The sequence below is a fragment of the Schistocerca piceifrons genome, chromosome X (assembly GCF_021461385.2).
Source record: "Schistocerca piceifrons isolate TAMUIC-IGC-003096 chromosome X, iqSchPice1.1, whole genome shotgun sequence".
In the NCBI taxonomy this organism is placed as follows: Eukaryota; Metazoa; Arthropoda; class Insecta; order Orthoptera; family Acrididae; genus Schistocerca; species Schistocerca piceifrons.
The window spans coordinates 1,747,291-1,763,848 of record NC_060149.1 but is presented as its reverse complement, the minus strand read 5'-3'; the positions used below and the strand labels follow the sequence as shown (position 1 = coordinate 1,763,848).

At 42.3% G+C, this 16,558-nt stretch overlaps 1 protein-coding gene across 6 annotated transcripts in view; it reads left to right on the top strand.

Annotated features, from left to right (window-relative positions):
* LOC124721943 (biotin--protein ligase) overlaps positions 1-16,558 on the top strand; it is a 439,412-nt gene that overhangs the window by 328,118 nt on the left and 94,736 nt on the right. For all 6 annotated transcript variants that reach the window (XM_047247106.1, XM_047247104.1, XM_047247103.1 and 3 more), the window contains 2 exons: positions 569-729; positions 11,057-11,171. In XM_047247106.1, coding sequence (XP_047103062.1) covers positions 569-729; positions 11,057-11,171 — 276 coding nt within the window. The remainder of the gene's footprint in view (positions 1-568; positions 730-11,056; positions 11,172-16,558) is intronic.

Below are 16,558 nucleotides of genomic sequence, written 5' to 3'. Positions count from 1 at the left end.
GGACCATACATTGTGAGAATAGAAGAGACATGGTAGCTGCCAATCAAGTAACTTACATATTGTTCTGTTGTGGCTTGTGCTAAACATTGTCCCCACTGTCATCACCAGCAGTTGGTTTAGGGAACTGATGAAGGTCTTATAGCTGAATTATGAATGAGGGTGAGCTTTAAAATGTTATTTTATTTTGTAGATGGTGTTTGAATGGGATGTTGGTGAACAACAATCCTCTCTGTGCCCTTGGATCTTGCCCCATTCCCAAATCTCAAGAAGTTTGTGATAAGAACTATTATAATTAATTACTGTTACAGGCATACCCGTATCAACCTATCCAGAATGCCACTACGTGGTTGGATTTGAGTACTGTTGTAAGAGTCTTATTATTGTTGAGAGTAAGGAGGGGGGCATACTTGATTTCCAGGTTGATAATTTGCTGAGAATATGTCATTTGCATTCTTGAATTAACTGGAGTTTATGGTAAGGCTTGCAGATTGTCAGAGTTGTATTAGTCTGTTTTAAAATTGACTGCTTTTTCTAACATAGTTTCAGTAATATTTGATTGGATTTTCAGGTCGAAGTGGAAATACTTGGATAAGTCCTGAAGGATGTGCAGTTTTTTCAGTTCATCTTCACATTTCAAGAAGTTCATATTTAGGACAACATTTATTGCTCGTGCAGCATCTAGCAGGACTTGCCATTGTCTCATCAATTTGCTCTCTGCCAGGATATGAGGTATGTGCTGCTTGCACTGTCTACTATAAATAATGTGATATAAAAAATAAAAATCTGCTAGTAGTTATATAGACACTAAGGAAGCAATGTGAAGTCATCTTATGGCAGTAATATGATCAGTCAACTGATGATAAATTCATGTATACTATTTTAGTCTACATCTACATTTATACTCTGCAAGCCACCCAACAGTGTGTGGCGGAGGGCACTTTACGTGCCACTGTCATTACCTCCCTTTCCTGTTCCAGTCGCGTACGGTTCGTGGGAAGAACGACTGCCGGAAAGCCTTTCGTGCATGCTCGAATCTCTCTAATTTTACATTCGTGATCTCCTCGGGAGGTATAAGTAGGGGGAAGCAATATATTCGATACCTCATCCAGAAACTCACCCTCTCGAAACCTGGACAGCAAGCTACACCGTGATGCAGAGCGCCTCTCTTGCAGAGTCTGCCACTTGAGTTTGCTAAACATCTCCGTAACACTATCACGCTTACCAAATAACCCTGTGACGAAATGCGCCGCTCTTCTTTGGATCTTCTCTATCTCCTCTGTCAACCCGACCTGGTACAGTTCCCACACTGATGAGCAATACTCAAGTATAGGTCGAACGAGTGTTTTGTAAGCCACCTCCTTTGTTGATGGACTACATTTTCTAAGGACTCTCCCAATTAATCTCAACCTGGCACCCGCCTTACCAACATTTAATTTTATATCATCAATCTACTTCAAATCGTTCCGTAAGCATACTCCCAGATGTTTTGCAGAAGTAACTGCTACCAGTGTTTGTTCCGCTATCATATAATCATCCAATAAAGGATCATTCTTTCTATGTATTCACAATACATTACATCTGTCTATGTTAAAGGTCAGTTGCCACTCCCTGCACCAAGTGCCTATCCGCTGCAGATCTTCCTGCATCTCGCTGCAATTTTCTAATGCTGCAACTTCTCTGTCTACTACGGCATCATCTGCAAAAAACTGCATGGAACTTCTGACACTATCTTCTAGGTCATTTATATATATTGTGAAAAACAATGGTCCCATAACACTCCCCTGTGGCACGCCAGAGGTTACTTGAACATCTGTAGATGTCTCTCCATTCTCTCCATTGAGAACACCATGCTGTGTTCTGTTTGCTAAAAACTCTTCAATCCAGCCACACAGCTGGTCTGATATTCCGTAGGCTCTTACTTTGTTTATCAGGCAACAGTGTTGAACTGTATCCAACGCCTTCCGGAAGTCAAGGAAAATAGCATCTACCTGGGAGCCTGTATCTAATATTTTCTGGGTCTCATGAACAAATAAAGCGAGTTGGGTCTCACACGATCGCTGTTTCCAGAATCCATGTTGATTCCTACAGAGTAGATTCTGGGTTACCAGAAATGACATGACACGCGAACAAAAAAGATATTCTAAAATTCTAGAACAGATCGATGTCGGTGATATAGGCCTATAGTTTTGCGAATCTGCTCGACAACCTTTCTTGAAAACTGGAACTACTTGTGCTCTTTTCCAATCATTTGGAACCTTCCGTTCCTCTAGAGACTTGCGGTACACGGCTGCTAGAAGGGGGGCAAGTTCTTTCGCGTACTCTGTGTAGAATCGAATTGGTATCTGGTCAGGTCCAGTTGACTTTCCTCTGTTGAGTGATCTCAGTTGCTTTTCTATTCCTTGGACACTTATTTTGATGTCAGCCATTTTTTCGTTCGTGGGAGGATTTAGAAAAGGACTTGCAGTGTGGTCTTCCTCTGTGAAACAGCTTTGGAAAAAGGTGTTTAGTATTTCAGCTTTACATGTGTCATCCTCTGTTTCAATGTCATTATCATCCCAGAGTGTTTGGATATACTGTTTCGATCCACTTACTGATTTAATGTAAGACCAGAACTTCCTAGGATTTTCTGTCGAGTTGGTACATAGAATGTTACTTTCGAATTCACTGAACACTTCACGCATAGCCCTCCTTATGCTAACTTTGACATCGTTTAGCTTCTGTTTGTCTGAGAGGTTTTGGCTGCGTTTAAATTTGCAGTGAAGCTCTCTTTGCTTTCGCAGTAGTTTCCTAACTTTGTTGTTGAACCACGGTGGGTTTATTCCCATCCCTCACAGTTTTACTTGGCACGTACCTGTCTAAAACACATTTTACAATTGCCTTGAACTTTTTCCATAAACACTCAACATTGTCAGTGTCGGAACAAAAATTTTACGTTTTGAAATGTTAGGTAGTCTGAAATCTGCCTCCTATTACTCTTGCTAAGCAAATAAACCTTCCTCCCTTTTTTTATATTCCTATTTACTACCATATTGAGGGATGCTGCAACGGCCTTGTTGTTGTGGTCTTCAGTCCTGAGACTGGTTTGATGCAGCTCTCCATGATACTCTATCCTGTGCAAGCTGCTTCATCTCCCAGTACCTACTGCAACCTACATCCTTCTGAATCTGCTTGGTGTATTCATCTCTTGGTCTCCCTCTACGATTTTTACCCTCCACGCTGCCCTCCAATACTAAATGGGTGATCCCTTGATGCCTCAGAACATGTCCTACCACCGATCCCTTCTTCTAGTCAAGTTGTGCCACAAACTTCTCTTCGCCACAATCCTATTCAGTACCTCCTCATTAGTTATGTGATCTACCCATCTAACCTTCAGCATTCTTCTGTAGCACCACATTTCGAAAGCTTCTATTTTCCTCTTGTCCAAACTATTTATAGTCCATGTTTCACATCCTTACATGGCTACACTCCCTACAAATACTTTCAGAAACGACTTCCTGACACTTCAATCAATACTCCATGTTAACAAATTTCTCTTGTTCAGAAACGCTTTCCTTGCCATTGCCAGTCTACATTTTATATCCCCTCTACTTCGACCATCATCACTTATTTTGCTCCCCAAATAGCAAAACTCCTTTACTACTTTAAGTGTCTCATTTCCTAATCTAATACCCTCAACATCACCTGACTTAATTCGACTACATTCCATTATCCTCGTTTTGCTTTTGTTGATGTTCATCTTATATCCTCCCTTCAAGACACTATCCATTCCGTTCAACTGCTCTTCCAAGTCCTTTGCTGTCTCTGACAGAATTACAATGTCATCGGCGAACCTCAAAGTTTTTATTTCTTCTCCATGGATTTTAATACTTACTCTGAATTTTTCTTTTGTTTCCTTCACTGCTTGCTCAATATACAGATTGAATAACATCGGGGAGAGGCTACAACCCTGTCTCACTGCCTTCCCAACCATTGCTTCCCTTTCATGCCCCTCAACTCTTACAACTGCCATTTGGTTTCTATACAAATTGTAAATAGCCTTTCGCTCCCCATATTTTAGCCCTGCCACCTTCAGAATTTGAAAGAGAGTATTCCAGTCAACATTGTCAAAAGCTTTCTCTAAGTCTACAAATGCTAGAAACGTAGGTTTGCCTTTCCTTACTCTAGCTTCTAAGATAAGCCATAGGGTCAGTATTGCCTCACATGTTCCAATATTTCTACGGAATCCAAACTGATCTTCCCCAATGTCGGCTTCTACTAGTTTTTCCATTCGTCTGTAAAGAATTCACGTTAGTATTTTGCAGCCGTGACTTATTAAACTAATAGTTCAGTAATTTTCACATCTGTCAACACCTTCTTTCTTTGGGATTGGAATTATCATATTCTTTTTGAAGTCTGAGGGCATTTCGCCTGCCCCATACATCTTGCTCACCAGGTGGTAGAGTTTCGTCAGGACTGGCTCTCCCAAGACTGTCAGTAGTTCTAATGGAATGTTGTCTACTCCCGGGACCTTGTTTCGACTTAGGTCTTTCAGTGCCCTGTCAAACTCTTCACACAGTATCATATCTCCCATTTCATCTTCATCTACATCCTCTTCCATTTCCATAATACTGTCTTCAAGTACATCGCCCTTGTATAGACCCTCTATATACTCCTTCCACCTCTCTGTTTCCCTTTTGCTTAGAACTGGGTTTCCATCTGAGCTGTTGATATTCATACAAGTGGTTCTCTTTTCTCCAAAGGTCTCTTTAATTTTCCTGTAGGCAGTATCTATCTTACCCCTAGTGAGATAAGCCTCTACATCCTTACATTTATCCTCTAGCCATCCCTGCTTAGCCATTTTGGACTTCCTGTTGATCTCATTTTGCCTGCTTCATTTACTGCATTTTTATATTTTCTCCTTTCATCAATTAAATTCAATATGTCTTCTGTTACCCAAGGGTTTCTACTGGCCCTCGTCTTTTTACCTATTTGATCCTCTGCTGCCTTCACTATTTCATCCCTCAAAGCTACCCATTCTTCTTCTACTGTATTTCTTTCCCCCATTCCTGTCAATTGTTCCCTGATGCTCTCCCTGAAACTCTGTACAACCTCTGGTTCTTTCAGTTTATCCAGGTCCCATCTCCTTAAATTCCCACCTTTTTGCAGTTTCTTCAGTTTTAATCTACAGTTCATAACCAATAGATTGTGGTCAGAGTCCACATCTGCTCCTGGAAATGTCTTACAATTTAAAACCTGGTTCCTAAATCTCTGTCTTACCACTATATAATCTATCAGATACCTTTTAGTATCTCCAGGGTTCTTCCATGTATACAACCTTCTTTCATGATTCTCGAACCAAGTGTTAGCTATGATTAAGTTATGCTCTGCGCAAAATTCTACCAGGCGGCTTCCTCTTTCATTTCTTACCCCCAATCCATATTCACCTACTACGTTTCTTTCTCTCTTTTTTCCTACTACCGAATTCCAGTCACCCATGACTATTAAATTTTCGTCTCCCTTCACTATCTGAATAATTTCTTTTATTTCATCATACATTTCTTCAATTTCTTCATCATCTGCAGAGCTAGTTGGCATATAAACTTGTACGGCCTTATGATCACTGATTCCCTGTTCTGTGCTTACAGAGTCGAAAAGTTCGGGTCTGTTTGTTATCAGTAGGTCCAAGATGTTATCTCCACGAATCGGTTCTCTGTTTGATTGCTTGAGGTAATTTTCGGATATTGCACTCAGTATAATGGCACTCGATGCTTTGTCCCTACCACCCGTCCTAAACAACTGAGTGTCCCAGTCTATATCTGGTAAATTGAAATCTGCACCTAAGACTATAACATGCTGAGGAAATTTATGTGAAATGTATTCCAAATTTTTTCTCAGTTGTTCTGCCACTAATGCTGCTGAGTCAGGAGGTCGGTAAAAGGAGCCAATTATTAACCTAGCTCAGTTGTTGAGTATAACCTCCACCCATAATAATTCACAGGAACTATCCACTTCTATTTCACTACAGAAAAGCTACTACTAACAGCGACAAACACGCCACCACCAGTTGCATGCAATCTATCCTTTCTAAACACCGTCTGTGCCTTTGTAAAAATTTTGGCAAAATTTATCTCTGGCTTTAGCCAGCTTACCGTACCTATAACGATTTCAGCTTCGGTGCTTTCTATCAGCGCTTGAAGGTCCGTTACTTTACCAGTGCAGCTTCGACAGTTTACAATTACAACTCCGATTGCTGCTTGGTCCCTGCGTGTTCTGACTTTGCCCCGCATCCTTTGAGGCTGTTGCCCTTTCTGTACATGCCCAAGGCCATCCAACCTACAAAACCGCCCAGTCCACGCCACACAACCCCTGTTACCCGTGTAGCCGCCTGCTGTGCGTAGTGGACTCCTGACCTATCCAGTGAGACCCGAAACCCCACCACCCTATGGCGCAAGTAAGGAATCTGCAGCCCACACGGTCGCAGAATCGTCTCAGCCTCTGATTCAGACAATCCACTCAGCTCTGTACCAAAGGTCGACAGTCAGCCCTGTCGATGATGCTGCTGATGGTGAACTCAGCTTTCATCCCGCTAGCGAGACTGGCAGTCTTCACCAAATCAGATAGCTGCCGGAAGACAGAGAGGATTTGCTCCGATCCATAACGACACACATCATTAGTGCTGACATGAGCGACCACCTGCAGATGGGTGCACCCTGTACCCTTCATGGCATTCGGAAGGACCCTTTCCACATCTGGAATGACTCCCCCTGGTATGCACATGGCAGCCATATCCCTTAGGGGCCCCATTACGTGCCTGATGTTGGAGCTCCTAACTACCAGTAAATCCACCCTCTGTGACTGCCCGGATCTTGCTGACGTAGGGGCAACCTCTGGAACAGGACAAGCAGTCATGTCCGGCCGAAGATCAGTATCAGGCCAGAGACAGAGCCTGAAACCGGTTCGTCAGACAAGCTGGAAAGGCCTTCTGTTCAGCCCTCCGGAATGTCTTTCGCCCCCTGCCACACCTCGAGACGACCTCCCACTCTACCACGGGTGATGGGTCAGCCTCAATGTGGGCAGTATCCCGGGCAGCCACAGCAGTAGTCCTATCGGGGGATGTGTGGGACTAGCTGGCCGTCCCCGACAAACCCCCGTCCGGACCCCCACAGTGATGCCCATTGGCAACAGCCTCAAGCTGTGTGACTGAAGCCAACACTGCCTGAAGCTGGGAGCAAAGGGATGCCAACTCAGCCCGCATCCGAACACAGCAGTCGCAGTCCCTATCCGTGCTAAATACTGTTGTGCAAAGAACGTTTGATCCAATCTACAGAGAGCACAAGCAATTCGACACAAAATTTAAACGGTTATTAAAATACAAGACTGCCTAGAAAATGCAGTAATGCTGCTACTTGCGCACTGCTGACACACTGCTCGGCGGCAGAAGGCTAACTGTACTGCCAGTAATGTACAAAGACTATTTGAAAGAAATAAACAAATGACAGACGACTACGCGACTTTACATGTCACAGATATTAAAATGCAAATCTGCCTCTGCTAATTACGAAACTACACAATGATTTGACGGATTTAACTAAACAAGTGCGCTAAGAACACTCAAACAAATTTGCAACTTGACTACTACACTTATATGAACACTAAGTAAGCCACTTGCTGCTACTTGCGCACTGCTGACACACTGCTCGGCGGCTGAAGGCATGATTGATGATTGTGATGCTATAATTCTGCAGGTAGTTTCTGATGTTAAAAGTTATGATAGATACAGCAGCTTTCATGTCTGTTTGCCCATATGATGTTTGTAACTACTGTAGGGGTTATATTTGCAATGTTAATGGAGTTTAGTAAGTATAATGTGTAACAGAAGCAATTAGTCAAGTCACTAACTGACAATAAGATCTGCCAAGAAAATAAAGACCTTTACACAGTTGTTTGTTCACATGATGATAGCCAAACAAAAGTTAATACAAATATGCTTAATTTTGAGGAGAATTATTTGTGGAAAATGCTACCTTCGTCGTCATCGAATTCCATCTCGTATATGTGTGGAAATTTTAGGAGTAGCCTTTATGAGCTGTTCAGCACTCTTGTTATTGACTATCCTGTTGAAATGAGAGAGATGGATTTATATCACATTTATAGACATGCCATAAGTTGTGCAGATCTTGTCAGTTACCACATAAAATGGAGCTCTGCGACAATTCCTGCTAAATGCCTCAACATTTATCATGAGCTGTCACCCCTCTATAAATGACATCAGCATCTCCAAACATTACTAGAGAGCTGTTGACATCATTTACTGACTCTTTTATGTATGCTGTAAATGGCAGGGGTCATAGTACACTTCCCTGAGGCATCTCAAATGTTACAATAGATTTCAACAATATATACATAACTGCAGATTTAGTTCTACAAAGCAACAAGTCATTGATCCTGTCACATTGTGGGGGTTTGGTTTTTTTTCTGCCTTCCTCCTGACATAAAAACTCCTGACATTAGTGAGCTCTTCAGAAGTACAGCATGCCCTGAAGTGACATATAGCGTTCCCCACCTGAGAAAAGCAGTAAACAAATTAGTTGCACTACATGTTCAACAGGATGCACAGATATATTTCACAGTCTCTTACCCTCTGAGTGAGTTAAGTATACCAGGCCTGGCTGTAACTGTTAAATAAAGAAAAGTCCTTGAATTAAAGCATCTGTTCTGTATTTTCACTTAGTATACACACATTTTTCACCGAGTCCATTGTAACACAGTTTGTTCATCAATTAATAAACGGTTAAAAAGACGCATGGTGTTCAGTAGTTTTTGATGCTCGCTTCAGTACTATGCAGGCATAACTTTTGAACTCTGAAAGTTCACAGTTATGATTGTGCAGCACGTCACGTGGAATTTATACCCTCCGAAAGAAAATCTCAGTCTTCACTGAGAAGTTTGAAATTTCCATAGCCGTAATCTACGAATGATGATAAACTTTTACCAGTGAATCAAATTCTTACGCAAACAACTATTACTCAATCTTATTGAATATGCCTAGAGCTCCCAGTACCAAAGAGGCATAAAGATCTCTTCTCTGATTGGCCAAATAACACAGTAGCCATTCAGGTTTGTATTTCGATTCACATATCCTAGTACTCTCACTCTTTGGACCATTCCCCATTCTTAAATCACTTTACATTAAGTTACAAAATAACACAGCCCCAAAAAACAAATAAAATCAAATTAACACCATATCTAATCCCCTGGAGGAGTGAAGTATGTTTTAAATTTCTAAAACACCAAAAACTGGCTGCTTTATAATTGTTACTTTCTACTGTGCATGTAACTCGTGCTAAGGCTACACAGTCAAAGTCCCACACTTGCTCACACTTAGTTATTCTCAATGTCAATGAGCCATACTTCACGTATATGCCACAGTCATTCCCTTATTCACTCAGACAGTAAAATATGAAGATAACATTATCCAGCAGAAATAATAATAGCAGTCTGAAATTGATTTTTCAAGTATATTATGGTCTCTTTGTTAAAATGTTGTTTATTTCGTTATTTAAGGATAACATGTTTACTTAACATTCTTCACTGATCTCTAAGCAAAATATATTAACATATCAGCAGATTATTTGTCAAAGAAAGCTATGAATTGTGTTTAGGTAAATGTTTGTATATCAAAAATTACTTAACATAAGAAGCTGAAGTTCATACTGTTGTTAACTATCATCTTTAGACAGGTTTATACAAAGTTTCACAATGGCTGGGTTATTAGAACTATCTTTAATCATTCATTGTAATGTATCAAATATTGAATCGTTGTCCAGTGTATGCACATGGCTTCAAAAGCCAGCTCACTCAAGAATCTACGTATGTTATTCTCAGCATACGGAAGTGTGTGGTAAGAAAGCTTCTGTGAGATTCCCTATGATTGATGTGTATCGCTACACCTCAACAAACCAGATCAAATATTCCTCTGGTGCATATGTCATTGATTAACTAATGGTCTCTAATTTTCTCAAGCACTTCCAAAATTAAAACAATCAAGTATCTACAACTCATATCTGTAGCTTTCTGGGCCGTCTGCAGGCAGACAAAGTATAATTTCACATGTCCTTTGTTTCAGAAAACCATGCTGATTCTGTTGGAGGTGCTTATTAAATAAACTTTAAAAACATAAAAGTTGCAGTTGATCAGGAAAATAATTTTTTTTTTTTTTCTTTTTTGTTGATTTCTACAGTGAGCTTAGGTCACAGGGCGATGCATTTGAATATACTGCAACAATTGGACTTCATGTTTATGTTGTTATGTAAATTTTGAGTGGATGTTCCAGATCACAGGGTATGTTTATTTGGCCATCAATGTAATATAACAGGAGTGGGATTCAGCACTATTATTTCAGTTTTTCTAAATTGCCATATGTCTGTCATGAGCACTGCAACCGTAACCAAAGTTTTTAGGTCAAAAGTAGATCACTCACATTGGTCCATTTGCTACAATGTGTGGTGGAATAATATGCCTCAAAACACATGTTGCAATCCTTAGCATTGTATTACACTGCCATATACACCATAAATCATCGAGTGTTCTGGTTTACACTGTGAGCAAGTCTTCGACACCTGCAGTGTTTCATCAGATACAAATGTCTTATTGGTCTCTTGTCTGTTAATAGTTGAACTCTCATTCATCCATTTGTGGTAGACACTAGGGGAAGATGGCAGCATCTGAACATTGAATGAGCTTGTTTCTGTGATACTATTTCCAGCAGTTGTACCATTGCTGTTCACCGTTGGTTGAAATAATTTAAATCAGCAACTTTCCCCCTTCTGTGCACCCAGAGTCAATGTTTTTTGTTACATTCCTGTTAAATGTGACATATATTATGCATCATATTACACACCCTCCTTGTAGCCTAGTTGTGCTGATTCACATGGTAGAAAAGTGTTAATAATGTTATGGCTGACCAGTTTAAAGTATAAGTGGAATGTAGTTGTGTTTGTTCACCCTTTATGTACTTGTCTCAGAAAAAAAAATTGTGCTGTTGTCCTTCTAACTTCATGTTGTTTATTCTGCTTAGAACCTCAATTTGAGACTGAAGTGGCCAAATGATATATATGTGGGCAGTACTGTGAAAATTGGTGGTGTCCTGGTGACTAGTAGCTACCATCAGAATTTTATAATTTGCAATGTTGGTGAGTTGTTTGATTTATTACCTATTGCTTTTACCATAGAAGTTTTCCTGATTACATATTTATCACAGAGAAAATACTTATGTATTTCCTTTGGCTTGTGTGTATAGAGTTATGATAATAATGGTGAAGGAGGGATATCTAATGGAAATTGTTGTTCTGTGAATATCCATTATTTCCCTAAAGCATCCTAGCTGAATAGTCTCGAACTGTTCCTTGTCTGGCTCATCCGTGCATGTTCCTCATTTGTTTGTAGAACTACATTCAGATTCCAATTTTTGTATTCCAGATAAAGTATTCATCTGCTTTATTAGCACAGTGTTTACTAAGTGATCATTGTACATAGTTTAGAAGTAGATTATGAAGCTTTATATAGTATTAAACACTGCATACTGAGGCATTTTGGAGAAATCTTCAATGTGGTGTATCAGTTAACCTGCATATTTTTGTACTAAAAACATATAAATATGAAAACAACAAAGTGCAGCACTAAAGCTCTATAAGCACATAAATCAACATGGCACTTACTTCATTTCCTTTATCAGCCAAGCACAGCAAAGGATGTGTGACACCACAGAACCTGTATCTGGTGATAAAAGATATCACTGAGAATGTTTATTTCAATATTTATTTGATAATGTTTTTTCTATTTTTAATAAATTTTTGGTGACAGCCTGATTTCTTGTGTAGCCCAAAGTCTAGGTTAGATTGAAAGATGATAATTTGATTGTGAGTTGGCAAAGCCAATCGACATGATTCCGTAAGAAGCTATAGTACTACTCATTGACTAAACAGAAGCCTTTGGTAGCGCTATGCCAACTCAGAACCACACTGTTCCCTTCAGCCTAACCTACACCTTGGTCTACGCTACAGATAAGTATGTCACCAGAACTGAGATTTCATATTCACATTTGTTGGTTTCACCAAATCACAACCAAACTGTCAGCTTTCAACCTAACCTAGAATTTGGGCTATGCTACAGATCGATCTGTCACAACACTCTACATTCCAAAGAATAATATACACACAAAACAAATATTATCAGTGTTCTGTTTCCTTTCTGTACGCACTTATGTAATGTTGCACACCAAAACATGATTGTCATGGGACAGAACTGATGTCCAGAATCGGTATGACCAACTGAACTCAAAACCGTGCACACCTTTGTCATGAACTTTGTCTAGCATTATTTCAATACTAACTTCACTCACTTCAGAACAAACAAAACAATGCATGTACAGAATATTTCAGTCAACATGTAGCAGGTTGAAATGTATTCAATATAACACATTCAAGCACATACAGGGTGAACATTTAAAAGACAATTTGGGAGAGTACTGAGTTGATAATTTTTTTGAAAGGCATTCTTAAACTCATATTGAAAACTCGGGTTAATAATTAAAAAGAACTCTAAAGATTAAATTTTGAGGTATTTATTTGTGACTGTAGCATTGTGATTTTTGGAAACATTGAAAATTCAGTCCCTTTTCAGTGCAAAAAGTACGTACTATGTCTGTGCCATACACGATCGTCCAAATGTCAGAACTGAGCAAGGTGACGGTGTGCAGTGATGGCCAAGTTAGGATGGAGGTGGAATATGGGCATATGGGTGTTTTAGGAGATTTCTGGACATGAAAATTATAACAATAAATTTTAAGTGTCACACTTGGAGTTTATAGTCTCCAAGCTCTAATGTTATGGGAGACAGGTGATGTGTGCTACGGCATCACTGCCAGACTGAGGGCACGGTACCCTAAGAGAAGAGGTAGGAAATACGTCTAGCTGGGAGGAGAGCCGGTAGACGAGACAGCGATCATATTTTTGGAACGCTCCTCACCGACCTGTTCTGAAGCCCCACTGTGACAATTTCCAGCTTTCCTCTTGGCTGATAGAGAGGCATCTTTAGGCATCCCGTGATCAGCAGTGCTTTCAGTTTAGCACCCCTGCCAGCAGTGCCCACTGTGGAAACTCTATCCACATAAAGTGAACGTAAGTAGGAGCACTTCGAGTAACTTTCAGTACGCATGAGTCCAGATCAGGCCATTGTTTAATCACAGAACATCATACCAGAATTGTGAAACAGAATGGAGGTAGTGCCAGGAAAGTGACGATGGACGGATCCGATGGAGGTGGGAGCCAGAAGCAGCTGAGTTGGCACATTGGCAATTCCTGGATGCAGCAGTGGGGGAGTGACAGTAACCAACAGTGTGGACACTACCATAGGAAATCCAGCAAGTGTGGCAATCTGGCCTTGCAGCTGGCAGGGGAATGCAACACTCAATCACAGGGGCGCATCAGTAGAGGCTCGTGGGAGGCGTCAGTACGAGGGAGGGGGGTTATGATAATTGTGACACAGAGTGTTTATAGTAACAGTTAGCATTTGACAAGTTAGGGGGTCAATTATTCTTTTACATTAGAATGGTATTCGATATTAGTAGTTACTAACTGAATTCTACTCCTGGTATAGGACGCTATTCTATTGGGGATTGATAAAGTACAGAACAGTACTCCTGTAATGTTAGGAAGAATTTTGCTGACAGCTGGCAAAATTGTTGTTTATAAAACACACAACTGGTTTCATGGCCTAAAGTCACATCATCAGGTGCAACCTAATGATAAAAAGCAAAATACAGAGTGACCACATTTTGCAGATATTAAAAGTAATATCTATAATATACTCACAATGTTAAAAGATCATATGCATATCCATTGCTCCTAGTAAAAATTTACTATTCAGTGGATGTTTTCAATATTACGGTAAGAAAATGCATTCCCTTATTAATTTTAATATCCTCAAAATGTGGTCACACTGTACTTTACTTCTTACCACGTAGGTTGCACATGGTGATGCGGCTTTAGGCTGTGAAATCGCTTGTTTTTTCAATAAACAACAGTTTTATCAGCTGTTAGCGGAATTCTTCGTAACATCATCCCTTTCAGCAGTGGCAGATGTTGTGACGTTACAAGACTGTTACGCCACTTGAAGTAGCCGGTAGGATAGGCACGCGTACACACACGCCGACAGGCGTCAAGTCTGGAACAGGCTACGTAATTAATGCTATGAAGAAAAGCGCGTAGCTGGATTAATACTTATCTTTAATCAATCATTGTGGTACATCACTCTTGACTATACACAGGAGACTTTAATTACAATCACTGTAAGGCTAATGGCGCCTTGCTAGTTCGTAGCCATTAACTTAGCTGAAGGCTATTCTGTCTCTCGGCTAATGAGAAAGAAAGGCTTCGTACATCTAGTCGCTAGCTAGGTCGTCCGTACAACTGGGACGAGTGCTTGTTCGTGTCACGAGACCTGCCTTGTGGTGGCGCTAGGTCTGCGATCACACAGTGGCGACACGCGGGTCCGACATGTACTAAATGGACCGCGGCCGATTTAATCTACCACCTAGCAAGTGTGGTGTCTGGCGGTGACACCACATTCCTCCCCCGCAAATCGGCGAACGGTCGTGAGATAAGGCTTCCGCCCGCCGTGGGGAGGACCCCATGTTGACGTATGCGATGAGGTGGGGAGCCTAACAACAGGCGAGGCCGTGCCACCCGCACCCGGCCATTCGGTCCGAGGGGAGCTAGGAAACGCCTGAAAACCTAGTCCAGGGTGCACGTCAACATGCGGTGTATGCGCCCGTAAAGAAACAGGAGGGGCTGAAGGGTCGACCTCCATTGCGTCGGGGTAGCCGACGCGCGAGGACGTCATGTGGTCCGGAGCAGGCGGGAGTTCCATGGCGGAGGACAGCTGGTCACGGGAAGCGATCGGCGGCGCGTGACCCTGGGAGGCGCTTGGCGGCTGCAGCGAAGTGTCGAATGCGGGCGGCGGCGGCCGGAGTACCGGCGGCTGCGGCGGCGGCGGCGGCTGCTGCGGCGGCGCGTCGCCATGGGGCAAAATGGAAGGCATCGTCGGTAACACCTGGGGATGAGGCGAGCCAGTAGATGGGTCCCCAGGGCGCTGACCGGACGGCACCGTCGCTGAAAGCAGACGGGGAGCGGCAGAACCCGTGCGACGACAGAGGCGCAGCTGATTGAGATGCCGACGCACCTCACCAGAGGCCCACAAAACCAAATACATCGCGCGGCCGAGGCAGCGAAGAATGCGCCCTGCGAGCCAATGCCGTGAACCTCGATAGTTGCGATAAAATACAACGTTGCCTGGAGCAAAAGTAGGAGTCTGCCGCTGCACTGGAACCTGAGGCGGCGGATGCAGCAAAGACATCAAGGTGCGATGAGGACGACCATGGAGCAACTCAGCCGGCGAGCAACCATCTCGGGGCTGAGAGCGATACGAGGACAAAAAGAGCAACAATGCGTCCTCCCGAGAATGCGTCTCTTTCAATTTCAACATCTGTTACTTGAAAGTCCGGACCAATCGTTCAGCGGCACCGTTTGACTGAGGCGAAAACGGCGCGGATGTCAGATGTTGAATACCATTGGCCTGGCAGAATGACTGAAATTCTGCGGACATGAATTGTGGGCCATTGTCGGAAACAATAGTCTGCGGAAGACCTTCAATGCAAAAGATAGCAGACAACGCTTGGATGGTGGCGGAGGACGTCGTGGAAGACATCCGGACAACAAAAGGAAAATGACTGAAGGCGTCGACCAGAACCAACCATCGAGCATTCCAGAATGGACCAGCAAAATCAATGTGCAAGCGTTGCCAAGGGGAAGTGGCTTTTGGCCACGCAAAGACTTTCCGCGGCGGTGCGGATTGTTGTTCGGCACACGCCATGCAAGAAGAACACATATTCGTAATCGCAGCATCGATTCCGAACCAAGTACAGTGCTGACGAGCAAGTTGTTTCGTTCGCACTATACCCCAATGTCCTTGGTGAAGAAGCCGTAAAACAGAGGACTGTAACGAACGTGGGACCACGACTCTGGACTGATCATTATCAGAACGCAACAACAAAACACCACGTCGAACAAAAAGTCTCTCCTTGTGAGCAAAAAATCGGCGAACCAACGGATCCTCGATCCGAGACTTTGACAAAGGCCATTGCGTAGCAACAAAACGCAAAACAGTAGCAAGGACAGGGTCAGCAGCTGTGGCTGTAGCTACACGACGAAAATCAATCGGAAACGATTCGACCACTTCATCGGTTTCCGAATCAATGAACATGCAAGCAAGTTCGGAAGAATCGAATGCTTTATCCTCAGCAACAGGCAAACGGGACAACGCATCAGCGTTGCCGTGCTTAGCAGTGGACCGATACAAGATATCGTAGCGGTACTGCGAGAGGAAAATAGACCAGCGAATGAATTTCTGCGCTGTACGTGGAGGTACAGGCTTGTTCGGATGAAAAAGCGATGTCAAAGGTTTGTGGTCTGTGATGATGGTAAAATGACGACCATACAAGAAATCATGGAACTTAGTAACA